The 23,383-nt window shown below is 33.2% G+C and overlaps 2 protein-coding genes and 3 non-coding genes across 5 annotated transcripts; all 5 read left to right on the forward strand.

Annotated features, from left to right (window-relative positions):
• Positions 1-131: 131 nt before the first annotated feature.
• On the forward strand, positions 132-2,211 carry LOC113780095. Its single transcript, XM_027325913.1, has 2 exons — positions 132-237; positions 487-2,211. The coding sequence occupies exons 1-2, from the start codon at positions 132-134 to the stop codon at positions 2,070-2,072; spliced, it is 1,692 nt and encodes a 563-aa protein (XP_027181714.1). The 3' UTR covers positions 2,073-2,211.
• Positions 2,212-5,607: 3,396 nt separating this feature from the next.
• LOC113781788 lies at positions 5,608-5,803 on the forward strand. Its single transcript, XR_003469693.1, has one exon. It is a non-coding gene; the product is annotated as a U2 spliceosomal RNA (small nuclear RNA).
• Positions 5,804-11,145: 5,342 nt separating this feature from the next.
• LOC113781799 lies at positions 11,146-11,341 on the forward strand. The gene has a single exon (XR_003469704.1). It is a non-coding gene; the product is annotated as a U2 spliceosomal RNA (small nuclear RNA).
• A 4,290-nt stretch (positions 11,342-15,631) lies between these two features.
• Positions 15,632-15,827, forward strand: LOC113781838. The gene has a single exon (XR_003469740.1). It is a non-coding gene; the product is annotated as a U2 spliceosomal RNA (small nuclear RNA).
• A 2,148-nt stretch (positions 15,828-17,975) lies between these two features.
• Positions 17,976-19,535, forward strand: LOC113780097. The gene has a single exon (XM_027325914.1). It carries the CDS (start codon positions 17,976-17,978, stop codon positions 19,533-19,535), a length of 1,560 nt encoding a protein of 519 aa, XP_027181715.1.
• The last annotated feature ends 3,848 nt before the right edge of the window (positions 19,536-23,383 follow it).

Here is a 23,383-nt window from a genome sequence, read left to right on the forward strand (position 1 = left end):
TTAGCCATCTAACTTTTATCCAGACCTCGTTTGTTGCTTTATATATAGAAACTGAAGCCTCCTCTATACTTCTCCTACACCTGAAGCCTCCTCTATACTTCTCCTACACCACCTTGAAAACGTTATTAAAAATGGGAAACCGTCTCCCAGCCACCTCTTCCTCAGAAAAACAAAGCAAATCCTTGCCCATTGACACCATCTTCAAGTTCCCCTCTTCAATGCCCAAATGGCCATCAGGTTCTAATCAATTCATCTTCTTGTTTTCTTTCATTTCTAGACATTTCAAGAAAAGTTAAAAGCATATGTGCATGGTCCACTAAGTCTCTAGTCTTCTTAGCTTATAATAGAAATTTGACCATGAAGCTACGATATGATTGTTCAATTGACTATCTTCATTTGGCCAATTTGATTTTATTTCTCCTAGATGTAGATTTGTATATATTTCCTTTTCATTACTTGACTAATGCATTTGAGCTTGAATGACAGGAGGTGGCTTTGCAAGTGATTATATTGATCTAGGTGGGCTCCAAGTGCACCAAACATCAACCTTCAACAAAGTTTGGACCATTTATGGAGGAGGACCAGATGATCTTGGTGCAACATTTTATGAGCCATCCCAAATTCCAGATGGATTTTTCATGCTCGGATCCTACAGCCAGCCTAACAATCAACCCTTTTTTGGTTGGATTCTTGTTGCAAAAGACACCTCCAGTGATCAATCATCAAGCAATGAAACTCTCAAGAAACCAACTGACTACACTCTAGTCTGGAGCAGTGAGTCCTTGAAGACCAGCCAAGATGGCCATGGCTACATTTGGTTGCCAGTAGCACCTGATGGCTACAGAGCTGTTGGCTATGTCGTGACCGCGACACCGGACAAGCCTTCTCTTGATAAAGTCCGATGTGTTATCTCTGAACTCACTGATAAATGTGAATCTGAAAACTGGATTTGGGGCCAAGGCAAAACAAGCAGTGCTAGTGATTTCAATGTGTACAGTTCAAGGCCTAGTGGTAGAGGGATACAAGCGCAAGGCGTCGGTGTTAATACGTTCATAGTCAAGAATGGATCAGATGATAATTCTTCTTCAACAACCATAGCTTGTTTGAAGAATAACAACTTCAGCAATTTTTCATCCATGCCTAATTTGCAACAGGTTGAAGCACTATTCCAGGCATATTCTCCTTGGTTGTTCTTTCACCCCAAGGAAACTTACCTTCCCTCATCAGTCAATTGGTATTTTGAGAACGGTGCATTATTGTATACCAAGGGAGAGGAGCCAAATCCTGTTGCCATCCAATATAATGGTGCCAACCTTCCCCAAGGCGAATCCAATGATGGAGCATACTGGCTGGACCTACCTGTTGACAAAAACGCCAAAGAAAGAGTCAAGAAAGGAGATTTACAAAGTGCTGAGGTGTATCTCCAGATTAAACCTATGTTAGGTGCAACATTTACAGACATTGCAATTTGGATTTTTTACCCATTTAATGGTCCTGGAACGGCTAAACTCGGAATAATCGACATCCCATTAGGCCGAACTGGCGAACATATTGGAGATTGGGAGCATTTGACACTAAGAATCAGCAATTTCAATGGGATTTTGTACAAAGTTTATTTTTCAGAACATAGCAAAGGAATATGGGTAGATGCACCACTACTTGAGTTCCATGATGGTACTAATAAACCAGTCGCATATTCGGCATTGAGTGGCCATCCAAACTATCCAAAACCAGGGCTTGTTTTGCAAGGGGCAGGTGATGTTGGAATAAGAAATGATGCAGCAAAGAGTGACAAGTTTTTGGACACAGGAGCAAAGTATTCAATAGTTTCAGCTGAGAATCTTGGCTTGGGAATTGTTGAGCCACCATGGCTGAACTATTTGAGAAAATGGGGTCCTAATATTGTTTATGAGCCTGGGGTTGAAGCTCAGAAAGTCGAAAGATTGTTGCCTCAAAATCTAAAACCTGCATTTGCCAGATTGGTGAAGATATTGCCTAACGAATTTTATGGGGAGGATGGTCCTACTGGTCCAAAGGTGAAAGGTAGTTGGAGTGGGGATGAAGGATCGTAAAAGAAGGCCAATTAAAGACTTAGAGCCCACATTTCAAAGTATCGCAATGCCATTAAAATGAGATGCTTTCAGTATTTCCTTTGTTATTGCAATATTGATTCTTCATTGGAAATATCCGTTCTTTTTATGTTTGGCTTGTAATTTGTTGGACAAATAAATGATAAGAAATACTTTTACGTATTTTTCTTTTCAAAATTGTGACTAAATTAAGCGAAATGTTTTCCAAATGAAAGAACTTTTTCTTCTTCTTACCTTCGTTAGTATTAAAAAAAAAACAGAAATTATGCAAACATTATACTCTGCAGTTACATTAGGAGCCTTGTTTTTTCACATTCTTCTAACTAATTTGCCACTCCATTGTCCAATCTTCATCAAATTAACACAGAAGTTTATGAGGGTGAAATAATAAAAATACTAATAATTATTGTAATTCGTAAACTCGTCAAAATTTTATATTATTTCAACTGTCAGCCTCTTACTGGTCGATGAAGTTTTTATTTTTATTTTTTTGGATAACAGAAGACTAAGTTTGCATTACTTCAAATACTTCAAATGGTAGACTCGTCACAAAGAGTGCATGTAAAAAAGTATTTATTCCTGCCCATTTTTTGCTAAGCATATAACCAAAAAGAAAATTTATATGCTCAAAAAATTATAACATTTTATATCAAATTTGAATTTGGCAGGACAATATACATCCCATACTTGAAATTCCATTTGTTTGGATTGTAGTTATTCGCAGAAAAATTTTTATATTTTTCGTGAACACATTTCTCAATCGCCATTTTGCTTCACATATATCAAATTGCTATACTATCTTTTTCTACAAAAACTCCTAAATATAATAATCCAAAAAGGAACTCAAAAAGTCTACGTACAAATACATTTCAGTGAAGTCTAGCCAGTAGCAGCCATTGACCATCCAATGTGGCCATTGGCTCTCAGAAGAGACATGCCTAACTATTTTAAAATTGCAAATTAATTGTGATGATACTGAAATTTGCCTGGATACTCAAATTTTTTTTTTTTTTTTTTTCAGTTGGGGGTATTCGGGACCACCCGACTAGTCCCACCAACCCTAAGGAGAGCGGGTCCCACCGATCCCCAGGAAGTTACCACGAGCCGCCCAAGCTTTGAATCGAACCCAGGACCGGCGCCTTAACTAAGGAACGCGAAGTCCGCCCAAGCAACCCGCGGGGGGATGGATACTCAAATTGAAAGAATAAATCGTGTAAGTCAGTGGTGATCCACGTGGGACAAGTATTCTCATCTTCATTATCGTATTGGTTTTTTTAATTCTTGATTTATTAATTTTTATTCTCTTTCAGTAGCAGTTAAGCTACCTCTAGAATAATAAATTGCTAGAAGAATTGTAAGTATACATTGGTAATGAACAATAGAAAACAATAAAAGTATGACTTATTTAATGAAAAATAAACAATAAACAGTAGAGCTCTGAATAAATACAAGGGAATACTCAGTCAATAGTTGAATAAAAATATAGAAAAAAGGCAGTCACTGAATAGCAGCCACATTTTGTGAGTTCTAGTCCCACATCGGGGAAGGGGTTGGGGTTTGCTGGGTAGATAAGTCTCCTGGGGCTGCTCCAAGAGTTGCCGGCTTTTGGAGTATGCTCTGGGGTTTAGGTTTGTTGAGTCAGTAAAAGTCAATTGACTTCTTGACAGAAAAAGAATAGCAGCCACATTTGGGTACTTTCTTTTTCTTATGGTCCTAAACATGGTCCTTTCATAGATAACCACATTCTTAATTGGAAAAAAGAAAAAAATATTGTTATTGCTTATATATGCATCGAAGAGGCCATTTAATATTTATTCTATTTTTACAGGGACAATACATTTTATTTTTTTCATAACAAATACTTATGTTTGAGTGTTTGTAATTGCACTCCCTTTTTTTTTTTGCATTGTGCATAAGTAACAACAATCCCGCATATTTCTTGGACAAGCATAGGAATACGATACTCCAAATTGTGAGTGAGAAATTAATTAATTTCACTTAACATGTGTCCCATTTAATTATCCCTTAATATGTGTGGAAAATTTTAAGTAACGAACTTTCACTTGACCTCCTAAATCTTCGACAACATTAGTAATACAATATTAAATTTCTCTTTACATCTCTTTTCTTGCCCTCATTCTTACTAGACACCACATAATCACATTCTACTTGATGTATATGGGCCACTAGAATTTTGTCCGTGCATATATTGCACGAGGTAACAATTTAATGGAAATGCGTGATATTATTTTAGTTGCATTTGGGATGTCAATGTATTTTAAAGAATTATGATCAAATGGAGAAATTTTTAAAAATTAAATAAACAAATAATTGAAGTGAATATTAATTATCTATTATTGTATAAATTTATTTTACAATGATAAGCAAAGAGGTATTTGTTGTAAATTTAGCGACTCCAAACCTAAAAGTGTAATTTCATAATATTAAAAATATTATATTTAATAAGGCTCATCAAGGCTATGAGATTCTAGCCCTAATTCAACAATTTATCTAGTTCATTTTCTTCAATTAGTTTGATGAAAAATAGCAAATTATATATCGAATCAATATTGGTTATCAATTATCTCCATTTGGCTACTTAATTTCTGCTTTTTTTAATGAATCCTAATAATTGAAATTAACGAATTTGACCAAGCTAACATGTCTGTTTGGATTGTGAATTATTAGAGATATTTTTACTGTAGAACTTTTTGTGATGTGATGTATGTGAGATAAAAAGGTAATTGGGAAGGTAAAAAGGTGTATTGAAAATTGTAATGATGATGTAAGCAAATAAATTTGGGGAAATAAAGCCCAATCCAAACAAATTGTTTTTTTTAATAAATGTTTTTTAATATAAATAGAAAGGTTCGAACATGAGATCTCTCACTTACACTCGCTTCTCTCGAATCACACAATCCCTCCATTGTTTGGTTACTTATTACTTTAGCATTAAATGTTAGACCTCAAGTATTTTGACCATAAAGAGGAAAAAGTTGTAAACATATGTTACAATTTCAAGGCTTACGCATACAGTGTTGCCATAGACCTTGTGATGGTCCATTTAACTTCTTATATGTTCAATGGCTCGTACCAAAAGAATTTTCAATCACCATTTTATCTCAAATATATCACATCACAAAAAGTATTACAATATTACTTCAAATAATTTTTTCAAATAATCTCCTTTCCAAGCAAAAACATAAATATTCCATCGTTTAAAAGCGGTATAAAATTTGCCGCATCCTCGGCAGTAGAATCCCAAAAACTTGAGCCTCAATAGAAGATTTTACAATTGATTGCGAAGTAAATCAAACAAATCAAAATGCAAAATTTATACTCGTGAGGAATTTTGGAGTCATGGGACCAATAGAAGCCATTTAATCTCTTCCCCTTTAAAGCACCGCCAAAAACTTGAGGAGGGTGGATGCAACGTTATTAATCCCACATCGGCCAACGAGAGGAAGAGTCGGCAATAGCGAGGCTATAAATAATGTAACCCAATACAAAGAAAAGCATACCTTTCTCGGCCTTTTGGCTAAGATCAAGTGTAGTATCTGTTCTTATCAGTTTAATATCTGATACGTGGGCCATCGGCCCACACGATATTAACTCAATGTTTTAAAGGGGAGAGCCCAGTTCGGTAGCTTGCTACCGGGGTTCTCGAGCGTCGCCTTGGCGTGGCACTAAAGCCTGGGCCTGGCGCACCCTACCAAGTCTAGTTGAAAACTTGTTTGCGAAGAAGCCCAGCTAAGTGGGCTAGCTTTTGCAACGACAAAATTTAGTTAATCATTTGCAAGATTTGGAAGGGAAGGTAGCTCCACATTCATCTCAAATTTTAGATATGGTACCCGGCTTTTAGTTTCAAACTATTTCTTGGCCTAAGAAAAGTAAAAATTCTCTCTATAAATATATTTGAGTCCTTTAGTTTTAAGTAGAACTGTTAAATGGAACGAGCAGTTTGATTGCTCGATGAGGCTCGAGCTCGTTAATTATGATAAATTAGTGGAGCTCGAGATATGTTTGTTTAATTAATAAGTTGAGTAAATTCAATTCATTTGTTATCTTGTTTAATTAATAAGTCAAGTAAATTCAATTCATTTGTTATCTGTAGTTCGATTAGACTTGATAAAGAAGAATATATGTGTTATTTATTTTACAATTCAAAAGTATAAAAATTAAAAATTATAGATTTTTATTAGGGTTAATTTGCACGACCTCGTGCAAGCTCGGCTCGTTTGTGATAAACAAGCTCGGCTCGTTTGTGATAAACAAGCTCGGCTCAATATATCTAACAATATATTGAGGTTGTAGCAAAAGCATTTTGTTGTGGCTAATTGTTTTGTTGGCTATGCTTTTGCTAATTGTTCTACTCTTAATTGGGCACATAAAACATAATTGTGCAACAAGTTTAACATATAAATTTTTCATCATTCTATTCAAATTACTTCTTTGGCCGGGGAGTGCCAAATGCTGTGGTTGATAAGTGCCGTGGACGAATTAGCCATTGGCACTGATCTTATTGCCCCTAGCAAAGGAGATGAAATAGGGATACGTGGGTGAAGAAGTCGGCTCCATTTGATTTTTAAGAATTTGCACATAAAGGGAATAACAAGATAGCTGTTAATGTTGTTTATCTACAAAAAGTAACTGTAAATCACGACATTCCTTAACGATATATACAAATATGAGAATTTCTAAAATCAAGAAAGTCTGTTATTTTTTAGTTTATTTCTGTCGCTCAAGTCATACATCGGTTGATATATGATTTTCCTTAAAATACTTACTTTGACGCATGTCGTTTAGTATATAATATTTCCATGGGTTAGTAGCTAGTAGCTAGCAAGAGGTGAGAGATGAAGTAACAGAGACCTTCAACCTTGATCCCTAATTAGCTTGAGGTTAACAATTACACGCCAAGATTTTAGTTCTTTGTCCCATATTACAGTGTCATTACATTCGATGCTCGTCATTTTCTTGAAGACGTGGGAATACTCAGTCAATAATTGAATAAAAATATAGAAAAAAGGCAGCACGGAATAGCAGCTACATATGGGTACTTTCTTTTTCTTATGGCTCTTAAACATTATCCTTTCATAGATAACGACATTCTTAATTGGAAAAAGAAAAAATTATTGTTATTGCTTATATATGCATCGAAGAGGTCAATCATTTAATATTTATTCCATATTTATAGGCAGAATAATTGATATTTTTTTCATAACAAATACTTATGGGATGGGGCTAAATCCACGTTACCTCAATCTAAATCCACACCCCTAGCATTAAGATGACAATAAAGTCCTTAGGAGATTTATAGAAACTTTTTTCAATACAAAGCTTTTTTTCATATAGCAAGAGATGTTTAAAAAACTAATCACAAATTTTAATTAATCAAAATTGTTTGATACCATCATCTTAGTTATTGATCCGGTGTTTTCTAGAATTATACTTAAATCAACTTTGAAGTACAATGCACCAAAAAGGTAAAAATATTTTCTTAACACAATTAAAAAAAAAAAAATCTCTCATCTCCTTTTACATGATAAAAAGAGATAAAAACATTTTCTTCACCAACTAAGGGAAAAAAAATAAATGCCATCAAAGTGAATTAAAAAAATATTAGAAATTTTCAGATCATTCATAATGGTGTAAATTTTAAATGCAAATTGGTATCATCTATTTTCACCAAAAAAGACTATTTTTTGATGGAAAAAGTTTCTTCCTATAAATCCTATGGGTTTTTGGGTCAATTTAGTTATAAGGGTGTGGGTTTAGATTGTGGAGGTGTGGATTTAGCCCCACCCATACTTATGTTTGAGTGTTTGTCACTGCACTCTTTTTAGCATTGTGCATAATTAACAACAATCCCCCATATTTCTTGGAAAAGCATAGGAATACGATACTCAAAATTGTAAGTGAGAAATTAATTAATTTCACTTAACATGTGTCCCATTTAATTATCCCTTAATATGTGTGGAAAATTTTAAGTTACAAACTTTCACTTGATCTCCTAAATCTTGGACAACCTTAGTAATACGATATTAAATTTCTCTTTACATCTCTTTTCTTGCCCTCATTCTTACGTAGACACCACATAATCACATTCTAATTGATGCATGTATGCTACTAGAATTTTGTCCGTGCACGTATTGCACGAGGTAACAATTTAATGGAAATGCGTGATATTATTTTAGTTGCATTTGAGATGTCAATGTATTTTAAAGTATTATGATCAAATGGAGAAATTTTTAAAAATTAAGTAAACAAATAAGTGAAGCAAATATTAATTATGTATTATTGCGTAAATTTATTTTATAATGATAAGCAAAGAGGTAATTGTTGTAAATTTAACGACCCCAAACCGAAAAGCGTTTGGTAATTTCATAATATTAAAATATTATATTCAATAAGGCTCATCAAGGCTATGAAATTGTACCCCTAATTCAACCGTTTATCTAGTTCATTTTCTTCAATTTGTTTGATGGTCAATAGCAAATTATATGACGAATCAATATTGGTTATCTATTATCTCCATTTGGCTACTTAATTTCTTCTTTTTTATTTAGTGAATCGTAATAACTGAAATTAACGAATTTGACCAACCTAACGGTGCTTGGTTACTTATTGCTTTGGTATTAAATGTTAGATCCCAAGTATTTTGACCATAAAGAGGAAAAAGTTGTAAACATATGTTACAATTTCAAGGCTTACGATACAATGTTGTCATAGAACTTTGTGATGGTCCTTTTAACTTCTTATATGTTCAATGGCTCGTACCAAAAGAATTTACAATCACCATTTTATCTCAAACATATTACATTACAAAAAGTATTATAATGTTACTTCAAATAATTTTTTTTCAAATAATCTCCTTTCCAACAAAAACATACATATTCCATCGTACCAAAAGAATTTTCAATCACCATTTTACCTCAAGTATATCATATCATAAAAAGTATTACAATGGGTCTGTTTGGATTAAGAGGTTTTCAAAAAAAAATTTCAAATTTTGGGTCTGTTTGATAACATAAAAAAGTGTTGAAACTGAATCTTTTCAGACATTCAGATATTTTTGAGTGTTTGATAAATGAAAATCTATCTGCTGGATTTGTTAAGTAGTGCTGAACTTGTGTGTATTTTTTTTAGCACAAGAATTCTAACTGAATGTTTAATTCTGATAAGAATCAATAAAATTACTTCAACTACCTTATCTTATCTACCAAATCTATCCTTATTTGTTAATTATCCTCAAAATTTTTATCTAATTAAATAACCTGATATTCTATATCTAATGGTTTTCTATTTCTCTTTTCTTCCTTTTTAATGACTTTTACATCTTCTCCTTACTCCTCATATAATATATTTTTATTTTACATTAATTTGATTTAGAAATAAATATTGTCATTTTCATACCTGACAATTTTAAACTAATTAAATCATAGGTTCTATTTCTTTTTTAAATGAAAAGACATAAGGGCAAAATTGTTAAATTAGACTTATTAAGCATTCAGTTATAAATATTTATCAAATAGTATAAATAGATTTAGCATTAAAATTCAGATATTCATATATTTCTTTTCAGTGCTTAAAATTCAGCAAATTAATTATTTCAATATTCAGATTTCAAAATTCAGACTTCAGAATTCAGATTCAGTTTATCAAACGGAACCTTTGTTTTGCTTGCATCATACACATAATTTCTAACCACCTTTTTATTTCACATACATCACGTCGCAAAAAGTACTACAGTAATTATCTCAAATAAATATTTCAAATAATCTTCAATCCAAACAAACCCAATATGTTACTTCAAATAATTTTTTCAAATAATCTCCTTTCCAAGCACAAACATACATATTCCATCGTTTAAAGGCGGTATAAAATTTGCCGCATCCTCGGCAGTAGTATCCCAAAAACTTGAGCCTCAATAGAAGATTTTACAATTGATTGCGAAGTAAATCAAACAAATCAAAATGCAAAATTTATACTCGTGAGGAATTTTGGAGTCACGGGACCAATAGGAAGCCATTTAATCTCTTCCCCTTTAAAGCATTTGTTTCGGGTCCGTTTGTTTCGGGTGAAAATATTTTCCTAATTTCCCGTGTTTGGTTACACAAAAGTTACTGAAAACATTTTCCTATGTAAAATATTTTCACTCATCTTATGGAAAACAACTTCCCTTCCAAACTTACTGAAGTTGTTTTCTGAAATGCATGCATCCCGCCTGTAGTATGTTCCAAACTTACTGAAAACATCTTGTAGTATGTTATTTTTTTTTTTTTTTTAGTGTAAACAGGAGGACTCGAACCCAAAACCTCTTCCTTACACTCCCTCCCCCGTACCACCTAACCCAACCCAACCTTCCCCCTAGTATATTCAAAATAAAAAAAAAAATCTCATCCTGCTCATCCTATGCTAGTAATTAATTATGTATAATAGGGACATTCTTTTCTAGAGAAACTTTCAGCAGTGAGAGTGCAAGATATATGTCACAATAAGCATTGCATGTGATTGATATTTGAGACTAAATGACCAGCAATTTGTTTATTGCTTAAGAAGATATTTTTTATTCATATATACATTTCTCCAAGATTTTTTAAAGTTAAACAATGAGATAAATTTTCTTATTTTGCATGGGAAGAAGTATGTAGTTATCATGTGTAGAAAGTAAAGATAGAGATAAAAGTGAAAATATTTCAAAAGTTAAACAAACACCAGAAAAATGAAGTAAGAAAATATTTTCAATAAGCTAACCAAACACCTGAAAATGATGAAAGGGAAATGATTTTCATGAAAAATTACTTCTACGGAAAATATTTTCCCAAGGAAAACATTTTACTTCCAACCAAACAGACCCAAAATGCAAAATTTATACTCGCGAGGAATTTTGGAGTCATGGGACCAATAGAAGCCATTTAATCTCTTCCACTTTAAAGCACCGCTAAAAACTTGAGGAGGGTGGACGCAACGTTTATAATCCCACATCGGCCAACGAGAGGAAGAGTCGGCAATTTCGAGGCTATAAATAATGTAACCCAATACAAAGAAAAGCATACCTTTCTCGGCCTTTTGGCTAAGATCAAGTGTAGTATCTGTTCTTATCAGTTTAATATCTGATACGTGGGCCATCGGCCCACACGATATTAACTCAATTTTTTAAAGGGGAGAGCCCAGTTCGGTAGCTTGCTACCAGGGCTCTTGAGCGTCGCCTTGGCGCGGCACTAAAGCCTGGGCCTGGCGTACCCTACCAAGTCTAGTTGAAAACTTGTTTGCGAAGAAGCCCAGCTAAGTGGGCTACTTTTTGAACGACAAAATTTAGTTAATCATTTGCAAGATTTGGAAGGTAAGGTAGCTCCACCATCATCTCAACTTTTAGATATGGTCCCCAACTTTTAGTTTCAAACTATTTCTTGACCTAAGAAAAGTAAAAATTCTCTCTATAGATATATTTGAGTCCTTTAGTTTTAAGCAGAGCTGTTGGAACGAGCAGTTTGATTGCTCGATAAGGTTCGAGCTCGTAATTATGATCAACTAGTCGAGCTCGAGATATGCTTTGTTTAATTAACAAGTCGAGTAAGTTTGATTCATCTGTTATCTGTAGTTCGATTAGACTTGATAAAGAAGAATATATATGTCATTTATTTTACAATTCAAAAGTATAAAAATTAAAAATTATAGATTTTTATTGGGGTTAATTTTGCACGAGCTCGTGCAAGCTTGGCTTGTTTGTGATAAACAAGCTCGGCTCAATATATCCAACAATATATTGAGGTTGTAGCAAAAGCATCTTCTTGTGGCCAATGCTTTGGCTAATTGTTTTGTTGGCTATGCTTTTGCTAATTGTTCTACCCTTAATTGGGGACATAAAACATAATTGTGCAACAAGTTTAAACATATAAATTTTTCATCATTCTATTCAAATTACTTCTTTGGCCGGGGAATGCCAAATGCTGTGGTTGATAAGTGCTGTGGACTAATTAGCCATTGGCACTGATCTTATTGCCCCTAGCAAAGGAGATGAAATAGGGATACGTGGGTGAAGAAGTCCGCTCCATTTGATTTTTAAGAATTTGCACATAAAGGGAATAACAAGATAGCTGTTAATGTTGTTTACCTACAAAAAGTAACTGTAAATCACGGCATTCCTTAACGATATACACAAATACAAATATGAGAATTTCTAAAATCAAGAAAGTGGATCATCTTTTACTTTTTTTCTATCGTTTAAGTCACATATCGCTTAATATATGAATTTTTTTAAAATACTTACTTTGATGCATGTCGTTTAGTATAATATTTCCATGGGTTAATAGCTAGTAGCTAGCAAGAGGTGAGAGATGAAGTAACAGAGACCTTCAACCTTGATCCCTAATTAGCTTGAGGTTAACAATTACACGCCAAGATTTTAGTTCTTGTCCCATATTACATGGTGTCATTACATTCGATGCTCGTCATTTTCTTGAAGACGTGGGAATAGTCAGTCAATAATTGAATAAAAATATAGAAAAAAGGCAGCACGGAATAGCAGCCACATTTGGGTACTTTCTTTTTCTTATGGCTCTTAAACATGATCCTTTCATAGATAACGACATTCTTAATTGGGAAAAAGAAAAAATTATTGTTATTGCTTATATATGCATCGAAGAGGTCAATCATTTAATATTTATATTATTTTTATAGGCAGAATAATTGATATTTTTTTCATAACAAATACTTATGGGATGGGGTAAATCCACGTTACCTCAATCTAAATCCACACCCCTAGCATTAAGATGACAATAAAGCCGATAGGAGATTTATAAAAACTTTTTTCAATACAAAAGCTTGTTTTTCATATAGCAAGAGATGTTTGAAAAAACTAATTACAAATTTTAATTAATAAAAATTGTTTGATACCATCATCTTAGTTATTGATCTGTTGTTTTCTAGAATTATACTTAAATCAACTTTGAAGTATAATGCGCCAAAAAGGTAAAAATATTTTCTTAACACAATTTTTTAAAAAATCTCTCATCTCCTTTTACACGATAAAAAGAGAGAAAAACATTTTCTTCACCAAATAAGGGAACAAATAAATGCCATCGAGGTAAATTAAAAAAATATTAGAAATTTTAAGATCAGTCATAATGGTGTAAATTTTAAATGCAAATTGGTATCATCTATTTTCACCAAAAAAGACTATTTTTTGATGGAAAAAGTTTCTCCCTATAAATCCTATGGGTTTTTGGGTCAATTTAGTTATAAAGGGTATGGATTTAGATTGTGGAGGTGTGGATTTAGCCCCACCCATACTTATGTTTGAGTGTTTGTCATTGCACTCCTTTTAGCATTGTGCATAATTAACAGCAATCCCCCATATTTCTTGGACAAGCATAGGAATACGATACTCAAAATTGTAAGTGAGAAATTAATTAATTTCACTTAACATGAGTCCCAGTTAATTATCCCTTAATATGTGTGGAAAATTTTAAGTAACAAACTTTCACTTGATCTCCAAAATCTTGGACAACCTTAGTAATACAATACTAAATTTCTCTTTGCATCTCTTTTGTTGCTCTCATTCTTACGTAGACACCACATAATCACATCCTAATTGATGCATGTATGCTACTAGAATTTTGTCCGTGCATATATTGCACGAGATAACAAGTTAATGGAAATAAGTGATATTATTTTAGTTATATTTAGAATGTCAATGTATTTTAAAGTATTTATGATCAAATGGAGAAATTTTTAAAAATTAAGTAAAAAATAATTGAAGTGAATATTAATTATCTATTATTGGGTAAATTTACTTTATAATGATAAGCAAAGAGATATTTGTTGTAAATGTAGCGACTCCAAAACTAAAAGCATTTGGTAATTTCCTAATATTAAAATATTATATTCAATAAGGCTCATCAAGGCTATGAGATTGTACCCCTAATTCAATCGTTTGTTTAGTTCATTTTCTTCAATTAGTTTGATGGTCAATAGCAAATTATATGACAAATCAATATTGGTTATCAATTATATCCATTTGGCTACTTAATTTCTGTCTTTTTTTTAATGAATCGTAGTAACTAAAATTAACAAATTTGACCAAGCTAACGTTGTTTGTAGGGATGGCAATGGGGGCACCCGCCCCGTGGGGGGCTCTCAGGGGGCGGGGGAGAATTTTTCCCCCAGTTTAGAAACGGGGCGGGGGGCGGGGGTACCCCCGCCCCGCCACCAGCAAAAAAAGTATATATATAGATAAATATATATAAATAATTATATATAATTTGTAATTTAATTAGTTATAAACTTATGATAATGATATTATTAGTTAGATGTATTATATAATGTATATTAGTGTATGTAATATAATTGATATTATCAATTATACGAATAATTAGACATGTCTACTAATAGAATTTATTAATTAGTTATACTAAATTTACTAATACATTTATACTAAATTTCTAATTACACTTAATAGAATAACACTTTTTTCTCAAAAAAAAAGCACAAACACAATAATGAATTAGTGATTGTATTTGTACCAAAAGTGAAAACTTAACTATTTTAGTTGTATTTATTTCATCATGTTGGATTGTATTCAAATAACTTTTGTTTGATTGTTTTTATGAGTTTCAATTGTAAAATTACAATGAATAATAACTTGGTGATGTGTTGATATTTTAGTACTTGATTATTTATTAAAATTTAACTATAATAAAATTTTATTAGCCCCGCGGGGTAAGCGGGGCAGGGCGGGGGGAGTGGGAGGAGGGGGACGGGGCGGGGGTCAGGGGGAATTAATAGGCAACGGGGGCGGGGGGTGGGGGAGGGGTCCCCCGCCCCATTGCCATCCCTAGTTGTTTGGTTACTTATTGCTTTGGTATTAAATGTTAGACCCCAAGTATTTTGACCATAAAGTGGAAAAAGTTGTAAACATATGTTACAATTTCAAGGCTTACGATACAATGTTGTCACAGAACTTGTGATGGTCCTTTTAACTTCTTATATGTTCAATAGCTCGTATCAAAAGTATTTTCAATTATTATTTTATTTCAAATATATCACATTACAAAAAGTATTATAATGTTACTTTAAATAATTTTTGTTTTCAAATAATCTCCTTTCCAAGGAAAAACCATACATATTTCATCGTACCAAAAGAATTTTCAATCACCATTTTATCTCAAATATATTACATCACAAAAAATATTACATTGTTATTTCAAATAATTTTTTTAAATAATCTCCTTTCCAAGCACAAACATACATATTCCATCGTTTAAAAGCGGTATAAAATTTGCCGCATCCTCGGCATTAGAATCCCCAAAACTTGAGCCTCAATAGAAGATTTTACAGTTAATTGCGAAGTAAATCAAACAAATCAAAATGCAAAATTTATACTCGTGAGGAAATTTGGAGTCATGGGACCAATAGAAGCCATTTAATCTCTTTCCCTTGGAGGGTGGACGCAACGTTTTAAATCCCACATCGGCCAACGAGAGGAAGAGTCGGCAATTGCGAGGCTATAAATAATGAAACCCAATACGAGCAAAAGCATACCTTTCTCGGCCTTTTGGCTAAGATCAAGTGTAGTATCTGTTCTTATCAGTTTAATATCTGATACGTGGGCCATCGGCCCACACGATATTAACTCAATTTTTTAAAGGGGAGAGCCCAGTTCGGTAGCTTGCTACCGGGGCTCTCGAGCGTCGCCTTGGCGTTGCACTAAAGCCTGGGCCTGGCGTACCCTACCAAGTCTAGTTCAAAACTTGTTTGCGAAGAAGCCCAGCCTAGCGAGCTTGTTTTTGCAACTACAAAATTTAGTTAATCATTTGCAAGATTTGGAAGGGAAGGTAGCTCCACATTCATCTCAAATTTTGGATATGGTACCCATTTTTTTCCGTTTCAAACTATTTTTTGATACAAGGAAGTAAGAATTCTCTATAAATATATTTGAGTCCTTTAACGTGAAAATTTTTATGGTACCGATAAATATTGCATAAATATATTGTCGGCTATGTTGAGGTTGTAGCAAAAGCATTTTGTTGTGGCCAATGCTTTGGCTAATTGTTTTGTTGGCATGCTTTTGCTAATTGTTCTACCCTTAATTGGGCGCATAAAACATAATTGTTCAACAAGTTTAAACATATAAATTTTGTATCATTCTATTCAAATTACTTGGGGAGTGCCAAATGCTGCCTTTGATAAGTGCTGTGGACTAATTAGCCATTGGCACTGATCTTATTGCCCCAGCAAAGGAGATGAAATAGGGAAACGTGGGTGAAGAAGTCGGCTCCATTTGATTTTAAGAATTTGCACACAAAGGGAATAACAAGATAGTGTTAATGTTGTTTACCTACAAAAAGTAACTGTAAATCACGACATTTCTCAACGATATATACAAATATGAAATCTTTAAAATCAAGAAAATCTATTATCTTTTAGTTTATTTCTGTCGCTCAAATCATACATCGGTTAATATATGATTTTCCTTAAAATACTTACTTTGACGCATGTCATTTAGTATATAATATTTCCATGGGTTAGTAGCTAGTAGCTAGCAAGAGGTGAGACATGAAGTAACAGAGACCTTCAACCTTGATCCCTAATTAGCTTGAGGTTAACAATTACACGCCAAGATTTTAGTTCTTTGTCCTATATTTCATCGTGTCATTACTTTCGATGCTCGTCATTTTCTTGAAGACGTGGGAGTAGTTTGGCGTTTCATGTCCTATTGATTATGTTAAATTCTCCACGGAATGTTCTTATTACTGACAAAAACCATGGAAATATCCCCCGAAGATGTTACGCTATCTGTGTCTCATCTGATTAATATTAATTTCTTGAGAAGAAGGCATGTCTGGTTCAAGAATCAAGGGTTGCTAATTACTCGAGCCATGCATCAAACTAAAAGCATATGGTTTGAGCCTTGTGTTTCTTGTCGATCCTTTGAGGGAAGAATATAATTTGTTGTTTGCTACCAGATTCTTACAATCAAGAAGTAGCTAATCTAATTATCTGAGTAACCTATGAAAAAGACTTCTAGCCAAATATGATTAACCATCTATTGGTCACTTATAGTAGCTTGATTCTCACAAGAAAACTTCAAGGACGTCACGAAAATGCAACATCACCAACAGTACTTTAGCATCCTTTCGTCAAGTCCTAAAGATGTTTAACTTTTTAAATTGATGTATGAAAGTACTCATTGCTCTTTCTTTCCTCAATTTGTTTTTGTATTGCTCATGAATTGAGCACAAGGGAATCAATTTGGCATATCTCATCCTTCTGGCTCTAAAAGTTTCAAAAATCCTGTCCATTTACTTGCATAAGTAGTTAATTCTGGTGCAAGTTTTTGCTAAAAATGTGAGTTAGAAGAACCAGAACAAAGAATAAACAAATAACAAAATCATGAGTAAGAAGAAAAAGCAGAAAACATTACACTTAAATAGCTTGCAACACTAGGTTATAAGAAAGCTTGTGATTGGACCAAAAGATCATAACTTGCACGAGAGTATAAATTCATTTCTTGGTGTGTAGATTTTTTGGGGTGAACTTTGTCTTATATATCAACTTTCTAATGAATTGGCTCCCCATGTTTGCAACATGCATTTTCATTGTCAAGTTTTCGTAATCTTAATTTGTTTTGTAAGCTCTAGTCTTCTGTGCATTCTTCTTGGTCCTCCATTTACCAGACCCGCAATGAAAGAAAGCAATTTGCCAGTACATTCCACATTTGAATTTCCCTTTCCATTACCAACATGGCCTCCTGGTTAATATCATTCCTTATTCTACCTTAAAATTATTGGATGATATCTTAAGTCATTTCTAACTCATAACCATTGTTGATTTTTCCTTTTTTTGGTGCATAAAATAGGTGGTAGCTTCGCTAGAGGATATATGGACCTAGGAGGACTTCATGTGTACCAAATTACAACTTTCAAGAAAATATGGGCAGTGTACCATGGTGGACTGAAGGACCTTGGAGCTACATTTTACGAGCCTTCAGAAATACCAGAGGGATTTTTCATGCTTGGAAGCTATAGCCAACCTAATGATCAACCTCTTTTCGGCTCATTACTTGTCGGAAAAGATGTCGCTAACGGCACCGGTCAGCCGGAAACTCTAAAAAGCCCTATCGATTACACACTAGTCTGGAGCAGTGAGCTGTCCAAAATCAGGCAAAGTGGCCCTGGTTACATTTGGTATCCAATTCCTCCTGATGGTTATGAAGCTGTAGGGTATGTTGTTACTAGCGCATCAGAGAAGCCTTCCCTGGATAAAATCCGATGTGTTCGGTCTGATTTCACTCATGACTGTGATATTGAGAAATGGATTTGGGGTGAAAGTTCATCAATTAGTGCTGATGGATTCAGTGCATATAGTCTAAGACCAAGTGCTAGAGGGACCCTGGATCAAGGTGTACCTGTTGGTTCATTCATATTCATGAAAAATTGGGATGCAGATGCACTCACATCTGTATCTTGCTTGAAAAACAACAATTTCTCCTTGTTTTCCATTGAATCCACGCCCAATCTAAGGCAAATTCATGCACTATTTCAGACATATGCTCCATTGATATACTTTCATCCCCAAGAAACTTACCTTCCCTCTTCAGTAAATTGGTTTTTTTCCAATGGAGCGTTACTATACACAAAGGGACAAGAATCAACCCCTAGTCCAATCAAATCCCAAGGTGAAAATCTTCCACAAGGTGGTTTAGATGATGGAAGATATTGGCTGGACCTTCCTGCTGATGAAACGTCAAAAGAGAAACTCAAGAGAGGCAATTTTCCAGGCTCTAAGGCATATCTTCATGTGAAATCAATGTTTGGTGGAACATATAGTGACATAGTTATTTGGATTTTCTGCCCATTCAATGGACCTGGGATGCTTAAATTTGGACCTATTGATATTTCACTAAGCAAACTTGGAGAACATGTTGGTGACTGGGAGCACATGACTCTAAGAATCAGCAATTTTAATGGAATGCTGCAAAAAGTTTTTTTCTCCCAACACAGTTCTGGAACATGGATTGATGCATCAATTCTTGAATTTCAAAATGGAAGTAACAAATTTGTGGCCTATTCATCTTTGCATGGCCATGCATTTTATTCAAAGCCAGGTTTGGATTTACAAGGTGCTGCTGGATTTGGAATAAGGAATGATATGGCTAAAAGCAACTTAATTTTGAACACTGGAGATAGGTATGTGATAGTTTCAGCTGATTATCTTAGTCCACCAATTGTGAAGCCACCATGGCTGTACTATGCTAGAGAATGGGGACCAAGAGTGACATACAACCTTGGTCTTTTAGTGAAATTTGTGGAAAATATTTTGATAGGAGTATACAAATCAATTTTTCAAAGTTTGGTTAATTTATTTCCAAATGAACTTTTTGGAGAAGAAGGTCCCATTGGCCCCAAGATGAAAAGGAATTGGAAGAAAGATGAACTTTGAGTTAGATGGCAAAGTGGTAGAAATCTCACTTGGTTCAAGTAAATTCTCAATTGCATCTATGGAGAAAAGAAAGAAACGAATTCAATTGTACAGTCAAAAGACTTCTTTTTTTTTTTTGGCCCCCTTAGATTTTTAGGTCTTTCAGTTTTTTTTTTTTCATTTATTTAAAGTTTGTTTTGGATGACATACTTAAAAAATTAGTTTTGAAACTCTTAGGGTTGCAAGATGTATATTGCTAGACTTACCACTTATGTCTATACCTTTGTACAGATTTTATTTCGATCAATTTGAATGGAGTACATTCCTAATTTGATCCAATCTCCTTTGGAATACAGATTGTTACAATTAAAGGACTTTATTGACCCCAAGAAACCTTGCTTGTTAGAACATTGAGTTTTTCTTTGGAAAAAATACACTTTCTATCCTCATTGTTTGGGAGTTGGATCAATTAGGTTCCTTATTGTGTCAGCAGAAACACATTATTTAGTCCGGTAACTTTTGTTTGTTGACCAATTAGGGACAATTGATGCTTAATCACTCCATTTGGATTGAAATTAATGTCTAATCACTTAATTTGGATGGAATAAAATGTGGGGGGAGGGGAGTGGGATAAAATTCATGAGACTCGACCTATTTCAATTTCCTTCTAATTCTTTATAGCCAATCATTTGGCACATTTATCTTTTTTTTTCAAATTTTAATGAATTTTGTCTAATAAATTTTGAGATTCTAATGAATTTTGCCTCTACCAATTCTTTTCACTAATGATACGTCCCCCTAGCGTACTTTATTCTATCCAAATTTAGTGATTAAAATGTCAATTTTAGCCCAAATTGAATGATTAAAATATTAGAAGAGGGTTGAATTGGGTGATACGGTAGAAGCGACTGTACGTAGAACGTTTTTTATTCAAAACCTCCTATTTACACAACAAAAAATCTAAAATTCAAAAAAAAAAGAATGATTAAATGTCAATTGTTTCTAATTGATCAAAAAATCAAAACTTTAGGGACTAAATATGTTTTCATTGAAATTACCGGGACTGAATTGATCCCACCCCCAAGCACTGGGGCTGAAAAGTGGACATTTTCCAATCTCTTTTGGGTTGAGACAAAAACCGGATATAAACACTCAAGACGAGCCACAGCTAATTGTCAAAAAGTGGGAATATTAAGAAGACAAATACTTCTATGAATCTGGTCTATATGCTGTCAGCGGTAAACCTTGTAGCTATCAAATATTCAAGCCATCATTGTAATTAGGGGTGAACAAACGGTACAAATTCGGTAATTCGATTAGTTGAATTCGATTATTTGATTTATAAAAATCTAAACCGCTTTCAATTTCGAATTGGTTATAAGCGAATTCATTTCGCAACCGATTTCGAATTCGGAAATGGTAATGAATTCGGCCTATTAAAAAAAAAACTGATGAGATAACCTGTTATGGTCCCGAAGGAAGTGATTGTGTAATTTTTAATTTACAAATTGGGGCTCCTAAATTATAATACATTCATTATGTTCCTCAATGATTTAAAAATTATTACTGATTTGATCCCCAAATTTATTCATAATTTAACACATTACTTATGTTCTAATCATTTTGTGGTTTAATTGGCATTTTTTTGATCACTTATACCTAGAATCCTTAGTCTATGATTTAAGGAACACATAAAAAGTGATTAATTTAAATTAGAATAAACCTTAGACTGTACAAATGATTAGTGATAATTTATGAATTTATAATTTACAATAATTAATAATAAGTAATATTAGTTACAAACTTACAAATTACAATGATTAGTGATAAGTTATATTAGTTACAAACTTATAATTTATTTCAAATCAAAATAAAACTTATTTACTTACACTAATATCTAAATCATATGTATTCATTTACTTATAATTTATTGTGAAAGTCAATACACTAATACATTGATTTGCAATTCATATGTCTTCACTTACACTGCTTAGTTGTCTTGTTTATATTTAAAACCTTAAGATTAGTGAAAACATGAATGATGTATCAAATTACCAATATCTAAATTCTAATTACTAATTATGTTTATTGTTTAATATTTAATATTATACATATATGTATTAATTATTATCTAATTCTAGTCATGTTACTCATATATAAAATAATATGTATTATAGTTATGTTATATTGTTATGTATTACTATATATTTGTATTATTATAATCATATAACAATTAACAAATACTAAAATAATAGATTGTACATTATTATATATTATTATTATTATAAGTACATGATAATACCATATACTACTATTATTAATAGCATTTACCTATATAATATAATAATATATTAGTAGTATATACTAATACTAAATAGCATTGATCTATATATTATATAATTTTATAAATTAATTTGGTATTCGAATGCAGTAATGCGGTACCCTATTTCATTTTACCAAATTTGAATGCGAAATCGATTATTACCAAATTCTATAATCTCATTACCTATTTCATACCATATTAGAATTCGGTAAATTCGGTACGTACCGAATTTGTACCAAATTACCAAATACCCAATTTCAAATTACCAAATTGAATTTGAATTCGGTTATGAATTCGGTATGTACCGAATTTGCTCACCCCTAACTGTAATATCACATGACACCACATACTAATAACTTGTAAATTTGTATTTATAAGGTCTAAAGAATGAATTACAAAATTAATCATAATAGAAATTACAGTTTGATTAAGGATAATAGAACTTACATTTTGATTAAGGTTAGCCGGAACAAGTTAATGGGTATGATTGGCCCATTTTTTGAGTTTTGTGATTAATTAATTTTTTTTCTAAGAGAATCAATGTTCACCTACCCATATATCTCATATTTTAAATTAAAAATTAAAAAGCTAAAGAAAAATAATAGAACAGAGTCATGAAAAAAATATAAGAAATTTTAGTACTAAAAATTCATTACCATTAACTTGTTAATCATAGTTATAACAATCATGATTGATGAATTTTTATCGTATGAATCCTAAATTTACAATATTTTTCTCTCCTTAAAAATGCCAAAAAATAAATAAATAAAAAAAAAACACACACACACACATTTTTGTTTTGCCAGCAACGATACATTATATAACCTACTCTATCCTAATTTAGGGGGAGAGGGAGGCTAAGAAGGCTTGTGTTAGGAGCTAGTGGGTATACAAACCCAACTAGACCAAGGGACTGCTATGGCACTTCTTTTAGATTTTTTTTGTTACAAGTGAAGTTTAAATCCGCACCTACAATCCAATGAGGGATTTAGGTTCCACCCTGGTGGCCACTGAGCTAAGCTCAATGGGACCAGGGGCAGGAACGGTTTCGTGGCAATTATGTACATTTTACATAGCGCGTAAGTTTGTTTTCACACGACGTAACTTTGTTTGTACAATGTGTAACTTTAAAAAAAAATTTTGTGAGCCCCACACACATTATAAAAAACGAAGTACAAGAAATGATCTGGGTCATACAAATTTTTGGGGCCAAATCTTGGCCATGAACCGTCCTGCCCCCGTATCCAAGCTCGGTGGTTCACACAGACACACACAGCGGATAAGCTTTGAGAGGAGTTTCAGCAGACTCTCAGTCCAAGTGGATCGTTCTCCCAGACGGCTTAAGTCAACCCTTGTCCATTTGTTTCGTTGCCACCCAAGATATTTCTACTTTTCTTCTTTCTAATCTTCAGTTTCCTGTTAAATCACGCCCCAAAAAAAAAAGAAAAGATAATCTTCAATTTGGTTCATCCTTTTTTCCTTACTTCTAGTTTGTTTTGTGCAATATGGTGCTTGCATTTAAGAGAACCTAAAATTAAATAATTGA

Source organism: Coffea eugenioides, chromosome 8 (assembly GCF_003713205.1).
Source record: "Coffea eugenioides isolate CCC68of chromosome 8, Ceug_1.0, whole genome shotgun sequence".
Taxonomy (NCBI): domain Eukaryota; kingdom Viridiplantae; phylum Streptophyta; class Magnoliopsida; order Gentianales; family Rubiaceae; genus Coffea; species Coffea eugenioides.

Excerpts from the sequence above, each read along its gene's own strand:
- LOC113780095 (XM_027325913.1), top strand. The coding sequence starts at position 132 with ATGGGAAACCGTCTCCCAGCCACCTCTTCCTCAGAAAAACAAAGCAAA. Across the intron at positions 238-486 it reads AATGCCCAAATGGCCATCAG|GAGGTGGCTTTGCAAGTGAT; the intron begins GTTCTAATCAAT and ends CTTGAATGACAG.
- LOC113780097 (XM_027325914.1), top strand. The coding sequence starts at position 17,976 with ATGGACCTAGGAGGACTTCATGTGTACCAAATTACAACTTTCAAGAAA.